The 12370-nt window shown below is 42.6% G+C and overlaps 1 protein-coding gene across 6 annotated transcripts in view; it reads right to left on the bottom strand.

Annotated features, from left to right (window-relative positions):
* grb10b (growth factor receptor-bound protein 10b) overlaps nucleotides 1-12370 on the bottom strand; it is a 100072-nt gene that overhangs the window by 53123 nt on the left and 34579 nt on the right. For 3 of the 6 annotated variants that reach the window (XM_084052015.1, XM_084052017.1, XM_084052018.1), the window contains exon 3: nucleotides 10519-10618. The exons of 1 other annotated variant lie outside the window; for it this stretch is intronic. In XM_084052015.1, coding sequence (XP_083908141.1) covers nucleotides 10519-10618 — 100 coding nt within the window. The remainder of the gene's footprint in view (nucleotides 1-10518; nucleotides 10619-12370) is intronic. 2 more of the 6 variants (XM_084052016.1, XM_084052019.1) reach the window with 1 other exon arrangement.

Here is a 12370-nt window from a genome sequence, read left to right as displayed (position 1 = left end):
GTTATTAACCTTTGAGAAAGGTCTTGTCTGTAGATGCCTCCAAAGCCTCAACAGTGATCTGCAGTCACTTATAGTGATAGTGATAGTTATTTGTTATATCTGCCCAGTGCAATTTCTGTTTACAAAGCCTAAAAGGCAAAGAGAAACGTAATCTTTATTTATATGTTCCAATGCCACAAACACAATTAACCCATTAAGACCTAAGGCCGATTCTACAAATGTCTTCTAAATCCTAAACAGTTTTCTGAAGTGTCAGTGGTTCTAAAACGTTTTCATGCGAAGGACCCCCAAAATTGTGTATTTGGCCACGGACCTCTATCTCAAAATATTTTGTTCCAGAGACCCCCAGAAGCAAGGATTTTGAGTTAAAAATGTATATATTCATATACAAACACTCGGAGACAGGACTGCCTTTTACTCCCTTTACTTCTCAGATTCCAATAATCAATAAGTGCCACTGGACACGACAATGACCGTGACAGCGCTATCCAGCGCTCCAACTGAAACTAATCTCTTGCCCTTCCAGGCACCTTTCTTTGAAAACGTGTCGACGTGCTGCATCACAGGTGCCTGTGAATCACAGGTGGTTAATCTGGCGGTATTAATAGACACGCAGGTAAGCTGGACCAGCCACTTATGGATCCCTGCATGGTAGAGCTAAAGAGCTGCAAAGTAACAGTGCATGCAAGGCCAGACATCGTCTAAGCCAAGGCATTGGTTCTCAAAGTGGGGTCCGGGGACCCACTGGGGTCCATGGGGGGGTTCCAGGGGGTCCCCAGCAAAATTTGTTAATATAGCGTCACAATCATGTTAACAACTTTAACCATATTTTATACTTTGGCTATTAAAAAATCACACCCACTGTGAAGTGGGCGGTGTGTGGTCATCACAACATGACTCACTTAAAAAAAACATAAAAGTGTTTTTTTTTAAGTCCATACTGCTATTCATAGGGCTGCACATGTGTCATGTGTTTCGCTAGCCAATCACAGTCCTGAATTTGCAAAGTCAGCCAATCACATTACAGCTAGTGGTGATGACACTATCTGTAATGTGATTGGCTGACTTTGCAAAAGTATAGATTTGCATTGACTGTGGAAGGGTTAGCGTTGTAGACTGCGTTGTAGACTATTGGTCAATCACGGTGCAGGATTGGTCAGTGTCCAAACCTCACTTATAGGGGGCGGTGACACCGCCCCAAAAATAGCAGATCTATAAGCTCATAGTGCGGCACCGAGTGCCGCGCTGTGAGCTTGTGGGTCTGCTTCTTTTTTTAACCGTGAAAATACGCGCAAATCTTTGAATATATATATTTTTAAAGTTAACATTTGTAACTCAAATCTTTGCTTCTGGGGGTCCCTGGAGCTAAATATTTTGAGATGGGGGTCCTTGGCCTTGACATGAAACGGTTTGAGAACCACTGGTCTAAAGAGCTGCCAACCACCAGGACATAAAGTGCATGTAAGGCCAGACGTCGTCGCTGTCGGGTGGAGACCTTGTATGTCCACAACTGTCGGTGGAAGAAATGACCTGTGTTGTGTGTTCCAATGGACACAATGTAGTTATTATTTAGTCATAAGCTCTTGTTCATACTGTTCATTGTTCAATATTTATGAATACCACACACACACACCGTATGTATGTGCGTGCGTGCGTGCGTGCGTGCGTGCGTGCGTGCGTGTGTGCGTGCGTGCTTGCGTGCGTGCGTGAGTTAGAGTGAGAGAGCATGGGGGTAAACTCTGGACTTACAAAATAAACCACACCCCAGAGTGGTAATTTCTAGTGGAGAGACTCTTACAGCACAACAGGAGTTCAGTGAATGCTAAAGAAATAAATATATGGATGTTATTTTTTTTCTTTCAGGGAACAAGCAGCCATAGAAAGGCAGATTGCAGTGTTATGATATGTGTAGTTTCAGTGACTGACATTTAACCCAGGCTAACTATTTGGAGCAGTGGGCGCCATATTTAATACAGCACCCGCCACCCGGGGAGCAGTTAGAGGTGAAGTGTCTTGCTCAGGGACACTTCAACACATAGACCAGGGCCGGGGGGGAGGGGGACGAACCAGGGACCCTCTTATTCCCAGACGACCATTCAGCCCATTCAGCTATGGCCGCCCCATAACCTGGATTATTAATCTACCTGGTTTAAAGAACAAGAACCTGGCAGCCGTTTTACACCCATTAAACATCTCTATCAATGGCTTTAGAGCTGAATATACATTAAGAATATATTTCATCAAGTGGTTTTAGCTAGAATCCACTTAACCTACTACCTACTTAACCTTGGAAAACTCAAAGACACTTTTGGTTGAGTTCAGAGCAGCAACAACAACAATCAAAATCAACATAAAATCTATCAAAATAGCACAATGAAAGGAGGGAGAAAATGAAATCACCCCAAAAAAAAAATATATATATATGTATAAATGTGTCCAAAGAATATGAAATCCTGACAAAAATGGTCAAATCCCCTTCACAGTATCAAGTGATCACAGTACGACAGTGGTTCTCAAAAAGGTCTCTAGGGACCCTGAGGGTCCCTCATCATCACAGACCCAGAAAGGCCTCCAGCGGGACTGACTGAGCTGTTTGCATACAAAGCAACACACATCACACGGTCACGCGCAGACGTCCGTCAAAATCATTCATCATATTGCACAGGCATAAGCATGTCACAATCATGGCAAACAAACATATCACGTCACACGAACGCGGGTGTACACAAAGGCATACACACTTCTCCGTGCAGGATGACAGGTCAGGTCACACACACACACACACACACACACACACACACACACACACACACACACACACACACACACACACACACACACACACACACACACACACACACACACACACACACACACACACACACACACACACACACACACACACACACACACACACACACACACACACACACACACACAAAATCCATGAGGATTTGGACCCATTTGAACCTTCGAGCAGACCATAGTTGTTTGTCTTTGACACAGTGTTTAGAAAATAGAAATTACACCAGCTAGTTGGCCTTGGCAGGCATATGAGGGGACATAAACACCTTTATTTATGCCCACCAAACACACAGCGGTCACAGCACGCCAGGCCCAACAATATTACAGCCATTAATTAGATCCTCTTAAAATATCAGGACCAGCTCATGCAGCGGGGAATCAGACAGACAGACAGACATACAGACAGACAGACATACAGGCCTATACAGACGTGTGCTGTATCACATAGTACAATCTGCAGTGTTCATTTAACTCTGAGCGGATAAGAATATAAAACGCACCAAAGGGGTTCGGTTACATTTGGTGCACTCTCTCTCTGAGTACTGTGTGGGTTTGTCCTCTGGGAGCCATGTTGCTGCCCCTTAAAACTAAGTTGTATCCTTAACTTGTATCCAAGTTGTATCCTTCACTCTAATCACTATAGATCAACGATTACAGGTCTTTACAGGTCCGTTTTATCAGGTATAGAGGGTTTAAGTGGTACAGAATTTGCAGCTCAACAAAAGCAAATTCCTCAAGCAAAAGTCAAATATATATTCATATGGTGGTGCATGGGTAACAAAGTAATAAAATGACTGAGGCGGAGATGTTTCTTGTGCAGGTAGAGAAACATTTGCAGCAGATAAAAATAGCAGCAGATATAGATATGGAGTCGACAGTCTCTTGTGCGTGGGTAGAAATGGCAATAAAATGTAACTTTTTGTGCCCAAGACACATCAATGGGCAAGAGAAAATCTCAAGGCACACACTCCATATCTGTGCAAAATAGCTTCTATAAACACGTTACATGCGTCACTCTGTAAACATTTATTTTTATTTGCTAATGCCAAAAAAGGAGTATAGGATTTGCATCTGTATTGAGAGATGTGTGTGCAAAAAGCAGTCATATAGTAAAAAAAAGAAAAAGAAAAGTATAGATGAATACTTTATAATGCAATAAGAATATGTGGTTGTCACAAAATCCCAAGGTACATCTTGGACTTGTCTCATGGCACCGTTTTGGAACCACTGCTCTATATGGATGTGTTTGTGGGAACTACTTCAGCATAGAATACACACCTTGTCCAGCCCGATCACCTGCTTAACCCATTAAGACCTGAGGCTGATTCTGCAAATGTCTTCTAAATCCTAACAGTTTTTTGTTGCTATATCAGTGGTTTTCATGTCAAAATGATATGTATTTAGCCGTGGACCCCCATCTCAAAATATTTAGTTCCAGGGACCCCCAGAAGCAAAGATTTGATTTTAAAATTGTTGGCTTTAATAGAATACATATATTCAAAGATTTGCACCGATTTCTCAAAAATAGCAGATCTGCAAGCTCGTAGCGTGGCACAAATTGACGAGCTATGAGCTTGTACATCTACTATTTTTGAATAGCCAAAGTACAAAATAATGCTTTTTAGCTCAAATCTAAAATGACACATGACCAAAACAGTAGATCCATATGGCTCTATGCTTCTCCACAGCCCAGGAATGTGCTCTATGCGGCAGTGGCGCCTGCTGTAACTTCTTTGTCGAGGTTGGGCGGCCAATCGCGGTCCTGCATTCACTGCTTGCGGTCCCGATTCTCTGCTTTGGGCGGCCAATTGCGGTCCCCCATTTACTGCTTGTGCGGCCAATCGCGGTCCTGCATTTCACTGCTTGAGCAGCGGCCAATCGCGGTCCTGGATTCACTGTTCCACTGACCAGTTAAATCTTTCCCCCAACTCCCGCACCCCGCCCCCATCTGCCAAAAGCCAATGATGCGGAGGAAGGACAAGCAGGAAACAGCAAGGATTACATCAAAATAAAGTTTGATTAGATTGATTTTTACACTTTGTCAGCTTGTTCTTTTGTCATTTTTTATATCATGATCTAGTAATTGTAGTAGTTTTTTTAAATGACCCGCACTTCCATTTGGAAATTAGCTGGCTGTTCATTGCAATGAGGAAATCTTCATTACAATCTTTTCTAATTTGATTAGCTTACTGCCTTTTTTCTTTTCATTGTCCAGCTCCTGCACCAGACCTGCCAAACTACACAGACTCTGTGGCCCTCCTTTCTTTAATATCCAATTTGATTGACTGATCTGATCATAACTCACAACATAACAGCCAATCGCTTTGATTATGTTGATGGACTGGCACTGCCGTTATCATCGCATCTTAGTCTGAGTAAAACACTGGTTGAATCACCCCTGCAATTGCAAAGTAATAAAACATGCAGACCCAAGTTCTCCAGTATTGTATTTATTGTGGGTAATCTATTTGAGAACAGCTAAGCCGATCGTGCACGAGCTCCCTGAAACATGACTGTCATATTATGACTTGCTTGTACATATTCTACAAGCAAGCAGAGCCATAGTTGAACACAGTTGGCTCATGCAGGAGTCGATTCCGTTCCGATTCCGACAATAACAACGATGTCTTTGGCGCAGGGGGACAGTGGCCCGTAGAGCGGCCGGATGGCAACCGCGAGGTTCCCAGTTCGATCCCGGGCTCCCCCAGAGTTAGTGTTGAAGTGTCCTTGAGCAAGATGCTGAACCCCTAATTGCTCCCGATGAGCAGGTTGGTGCCTTGCATGGTTTCCTCCGCCATCGGTGTGTGTGAATGGATGAATGTAATTCACACAATGTAAATCGCTTTGGATAATAAGCGCTATATAAATGCACCATTTACATGTATTCACACACACACACACACACACACACACACACACACACACACACACACACACACACACACACACACACACACACACACACACACACACACACACACACACACACACACACACACACACACACACACACTAAACTAGACTAAATGATAATAAGACTGATGTATACTTTGTTGTGCGCAGGTGTCACACACCGAAATAGCCAAGCTACAAGCTCACTTGTAGATCTGCTGTTTTTGCAGTGAGAGAAAGAGAGAGAAGAAAGGAATGATGGTATGAAGCTATAACGGATTCTCGAAAAGGGCACAATAAAAAAAATGAATGACACTTTTTTCAGTTGACAAGTATTATTTTTGTAAGACACTCGTCTAACAAGTAAAAAACTGTCTCAACAGATCTTGATGAAAGGCACAGGGAATGGAGTAATATAGAGAAAGAGGGGGGAGAGAGAGAGAGAGAGAAAGAGAGAGAGGAAGTGCTGTCAAAGGGAGTGGAGTCGGAATGAAAACTCAACAAAGTAACAAGTATGACGTTGTAAATGTTATTCACACCGCCCCATCAAGCCACAGACCTTCCTTAACCTCCTACACTGTAAGAGTGTGAGTTTTAATCTAACACTTACAGGTCAGTTCTTGTGTATGTGCTTGCGTCTTACAGTCTATGTCTATGTGTGTGCACATGAGTGCCTATATGTCGCCCTGCCTCTACAAAGGCATGTGAGGAATAACTTAAGGTGGGAGCTTCGTTTCACATCACTCATATCACGGCTGGGCAACCTCTCCAGAGACGTGTCGTATGTGAGATTACTGCACTGCATTGGTACCATTGATGGGATTTGTTGCCTAGCAGCTGTGTTCCTGGCTGAGGAGCCGCCCTGCACAGCCACGCCAGTCATGGCTCCAGTAAAGGCCTGAGTTGTGCTTAGTTGCATGCCAGAAATTTGTCGATCTACAAACTACAAAATTGACGGTGAGCAGACGCTGGCGTGCAAATAAGTACAACTCCGAAAAGTCTGAATCTTGATGACCAAATTTCATGCATGGCTGCATGCACATAGAATCAGTGGGAAGCAGTCGCCAGTGTCACACACCGCACATCCTATAAATCAGGCATTAGAAGCATCGGGTGACTATTTGAACTGCTCCAGGGAATCAGTTAGGGGTTTTAGGGACTTCCTTGGTCTGCTGGCTGTGTGCTGTACAAGTCCAGCACTGATCAGTCCAGCGGTTTGTGAGATTAGCTATACACACTAGGGGTGTGCCGATACACTAATTTCACGAAATGATACGATACGATATTTGGCTCACAACTTCGATACGATTTCGATACGCACTTTTTTTATTATGAAAATAAATGGGGGAGAAAAAAAGGAAATGCAAACAAATAATTCTGTTTTTGCATTATTCAGACATGCAAACTTGTAGCTTTTCAGCCGTTTTGAATCCAAATAGGGCAATAGTGTGACACCTGACCCGAAAAAAAACAACATGTTGTCACCTTTTTCACCTCGGGGCTGTTTGCATGCCTGATTATTTTGATTGGTGTAAAAAAAAAAAAAAAAAAAAAAAAATTTTCAAAACGATTTTTTTTTTCACCAAAACGATACATATCGTCGCGAAAACGTATCGCGATATATCGCGGGACGATATATCGGCACACCCCTAATACACACACATAAACACACAGACACACACAGGCCTTCTGCCTGGCAGATATAACCAGTGTTTGATTGATTGACTACTGAGGATTTCTTATTTTCCCATGAAGCTGGTTTTCTGTGAAGTGACAATACGGTTTTCAGCTGTAAAGTTCTAAAGAATGAGTGTTCAACAAGGTGCACGACTGCACGCCATTCTTTATCAAGGTATGGTGGTTAGACTGTTACACCTCACCTACACAATCATACATACTATTATATTAAAGCCCACTAAATATTTGCTACAAATCCCTTGATAAGCCTTTTGATAGCTTCTCATTTCAGAATTCTGAAATCATGCAGGCTGCTGTTCCAACAAAGCGTCACTGTTCTCTAATGGGTTTATGACTACTCTGGGCTTATCGTAAACACAGCAAGTAGCTGGTGCCTCTATTAAAATCCTATAAGAATAAAAGAGCGGATTTGGAAGAAAATTAGTTTTAATAACGTCAGCAAGGATTATCACTTCACTACTAAAAATACCAGAGCACTGGGGCTAAGTTCAAATGTTTGTTCAGCTGATATGATTGTTCAGGTGCTGTGAGTGAACACTGGAACAAGGCAATTGCATTGGCATTTAATATTTCTAACATTGTTTATTTTACTATTTTACATATATTTGATTACGTGTGCCTGCAGTGCAGTGGCACTATTATTGTTATCCTTCATACTAGCAATCAATGCAGGAAACAATGAAATAAATAAATAAATAGATTAAAATAAATATTTTGCATTCATTAAATAAGTTGGACATTTGCTGAGAGTATGAACTTTAACCCTAACCCCCTTTAACTCAGAATGTATACTTTGTCGTACGGCGGGTTCAAGCGCTGAAAACGACAAAATCAGAACACGTCCGATTACTTGTGAGCTTGTAGATCTATTTTTTTCAGCACGCAACAACATTTCCGTACAGTAAAGTATAAAAACTCAACACTGTAAACTAGAAAAACTGTAAACTAGAAAAAGTGCTCCTCGGAGCACAGGTCTCCGCCAGGTCAGGTAGGTTATTGTGGGCCAGCGATGTTGGGAATTCGCCAATCAGGATGGGATAGGAAAAACCGGACAGATCCGTCTTGATCACATGACCATAGAGATAATGTGTATCGATTTGCGTGATGTTTGGACAAAATCTGTAGGAGCAATATAAAAAAAAGTGTTTCGCAAAAATCGTCCTCCTAGTGGCGCTTTAATAGGGCAATGTGAAATGAGTGGAATTTGTTCCTCAATGTAGTGGGAATGTGCGTGCAAAGTTTCACAGCAATCGGACGCTGCGTTCATGCTTTGAGGCATTTTGTTCAAAACGGGCCACTCCTCCAAACTTTAGATGTCGATCTTAGCCAATCAGGGTGGAATATGAAAAATCAGACAGATCCGTCTGGATCACATGACTATAAAGATTATGTGTAACAATGTGTGTGATATTTCGATAAAATCTGAAGGAGTAATATAAAAAAATGTGTTTCACATAAGTCGGCCTCCTGGTGGCGCAATAAAAGGCATATATTAAAAATGCAGGGCAAACGCTTTTCTTTGGCCTCTAGGGAGTGCGCACGGAAAGTTTTACGCAGATCGGTGCAGTAATAGGTAAAAACGCGAATCGGCCTGTTATAGCGCCACCATGAGGCTGATTTGAAAAATGTTCCTCGGGCTAGTGGGAATGTGCGTGCAAAATGTCATGGAAATTGCACGCAGTGTTCATGATTTGAGGATTTTGTTCAAAACGGACCACTCCTGCAAACTTTGGAAGCCAAAAATCGCCCCCCGGTGGCGCTTTAACAGGCCCATGTGAGAAATGTGGGGCAGATGTTCTGCTCTAGCATCCAGGGAGTCTGTGTGCACAGTTTCACGTTGATCAAGCCAACGGTGCCGGAGATTAGACGGGCAGGCGGACGGACGGAAGGACAGGGTGCAAAACATAGTCTTGGCAACGCCTTCGGCCTGGCGGAGACAACAAAGGAATTGGCTCTATCAAGTGATAACAGTTTGCACAGGAAACACATACTTTTAAGGTTCTATAGAAAATTCTTCAAAGTTGTCTTCAAAGTTGTCTTCAAAGTGAAGAGTTAAAGCAAATTAATTTGCTATAACTTGTATAGTTGTATATAGGTATATTGCAATAAGAATATGTGGTTGTCACGAAATCCCAAGGCACACCTGGACTTGTGTAGAGTTGGGTATTTTTCATTAACATTATGCTTGCATAATAATAATGTGATCGCTTCTATCTCACCATACTAATTCAGAAAGGAACATTTTACGAAGTTCCTACCTTCCTACCTATCGTGTACCACTATCCTGTCCCTTCCCTCCAAGCACGCCGATGTCATTTCTGCTCCATTTGTTTTCCATCATGCCAGGCCCAAGCATTCGAATTCACTCCCAGAGTCCTTGCAGACGGCCTTCGCTCCCCAACCCATCCCACCCCCCCCTCCTCTACCTCCCATGCTGAGCCAATATTGTGCTTAAATCTCATGCTCCGATTGTAATGCGTGAATCTAGTATGGCACAATTAGGTAGACGGCGTAATTATAATGGGACCCTGTGTCCATGCAATTTGACATTTGAACTGTTGAAATGTTTGCAGCGGGAGGGACCCAAATATATACGTTAGGGCAGGCCCTCATGCCGGCAGAGAATAATGAGTGAGAGAGGCCTCCTTCTGTACTGTACTACCAGGCAGGCAAGAGGTGCGGCGTGCACGCAGTCTAAGCAAACTATGTAAAAGGGAGGGAAAATCTATATTGTTCATCCCAGCTTATAGGCAACCTGTAGAACCTGTTTGCAGCCTTTTTGAGAGCAATTGAAAAAGAAAACACATGGGCCAAGCCTAGATATAATTATGCTCTTACAAGGATGCTGTAAGTATACTTATATAAGATGTGTAATGTAATCGGTATAACTCTTTGCAGGACATATGGGCCAGCAGGCCCATTCAAAGTTTATAACAATACAATACCAAAAGTAATCTTCAAAAACGATTTCACAGATTTTGTCGTGTTAAAATATTGCATAACAGGCAGTCTGTTATAAAATAAGAAATACAACTGTGCCAGTGGTGTGTATGCATGAAGAACATTAAATACATCTATGAGTCGGTTATAGTGATTTTAAAAGAGGGAATATTGAGAACCAACCTTGATGGTTAGGGGAGCTCCGATTGGCTGACTGCTGGAAGCTTGGACCAATAAGATCAGGTGTTTGTCTGTGATTGTCAGACCGGTCCACATTGTCCTGCTGGGAGAGACAGAGAAGCCAGAACATCAGTCACACGCCACTGGGACAGCTGGAATATGTGGGTCATTGACACATTATTCTTGAATAACCCTTTCAGACCGAGAACGCATCTGCGTCATTTTAAGATTTCTTTGGACTATTCAAAAAATAGCAGATCTACAAGCTCAAAGCACGGCACCGAGTGCCGCGCTATGAGCTTGTAGATCTGCTATTTTTTTTTTAAATCGTGAAAATGTGTGCAAATCTTTGAATATCTTTTTTTCTGTAGCGCACATTTTTAACTCTGTTACAACTTCTGGGGGGTCCCTGGAACAAAATAGTTTGAGATGGGGGTCCGCGGCCAAAAATCATATAATTTTGGGGGTCCTTGACATGAAAAAGTTTGAGAACCACTGATTATAGCAACATTTCAACTAGGATTTAGAAGACATTTGTAGAATCCACCAGAAGCAAAGATTTGAGTTAAAAATGTTTGCTTTAAAAATATATATATTCAAAGATTTGCTCAAATTTTCACGATGTTTCAAAAATAGCCCAAAGAAATCTAAACACAGATTCTTTCCCGGTCTTAATGGGATAAGAACGTAACAGCGATATGCCCATATGAGCAGCATATGGATGTTCCTGATGTCATCAACATGACATCTTAGTATGACTTCATAGCATAGATAGACTAGTCGCTAAGTACTATAGTACCGCACTGGGTACTCTGACAACGGGTATGTACAATGGGTATTGCATAACCGGGTGGGACAGGTATTCCCAATCTGTATCGTTCCCGACTAGCATTGTACACAAGCAGGCCGGTTCCCAAAGTAAGGAAGCCTTAGTGAGCCTTGTGGCCCATAGGGCAGGAACCCTTCTCCTGTTTTTGTATAGTGTGAGGCGGCTTGATGCACAACTGCATCCCCCAGCCATGATGTACAACTACAACCCTGGACATGACGCTACAGAAGTACTGTATGTCGCAGGGACTTACCCCCAATAAAACCCTTGATGCAGAGTGCCAAGCAGGGAGGCACTGGGTCCCATTGGGACTCTAACCACAAGGCCACTGAGCTGGTACCCAAAGAGCATAATAATAATAATAATAATAGCAGCAATACTGGATGTACTGGAAGAAAATGAAAAAGAAAAAAGTACAGGTAAGAACGGCAGCTATGATAAAAACCTCTTTAAGGCAGATATGGTCAAATCTCTTTTTATGTAGTAAGTATACATAAATTACACTTATCAGTCTATGTGCATTGTGCAACTAACTCAGAATTTTTACAGATTGAATGTGGTTTTCATTTTTTGGTTCTTTTGTTTTTGTTTTTGTCCTTGTTCAGGGCTCTGACAGCCGCAAGGAAAACACTCTCTCTGTGGACCTGCATAGTGGCTGGCTACACACTATGCAGTCTGTGTTTGGCAGTGTGTGTGTGTGTGTGTGTGTGTGTGTGTGTGTGTGTGTGTGTGTGTGTGTGTGTGTGTGTGTGTGTGTGTGTGTGTGTGTGTGTGTGTGTGTGTGTGTGTGTGTGTGTGTATGTGAGCAGATTGTACAGCCATACCAGCCTAACACTGGAACTGGGAACAGAACGTACTGTGATGGACCACTGTGCTTGGCTTGCCCTGTTAAAAGAATAAAAATATAGCTACTGACGCGCGCAAACACGCACGCGTGCACACACACACACACACACACACACACACACACACACACACACACACACACACACACACACGACAGGCCTTCTCTGACACAACAATAAA

The sequence above is a fragment of the Gymnoscopelus microlampas genome (genome assembly GCF_963454915.1).
Source record: "Gymnoscopelus microlampas genome assembly, chromosome: 3".
Classification (NCBI taxonomy): Eukaryota; Metazoa; Chordata; class Actinopteri; order Myctophiformes; family Myctophidae; genus Gymnoscopelus; species Gymnoscopelus microlampas.
Note: the sequence above shows the minus strand (reverse complement) of the source record. Positions and strands in the feature narration are given on the sequence as shown.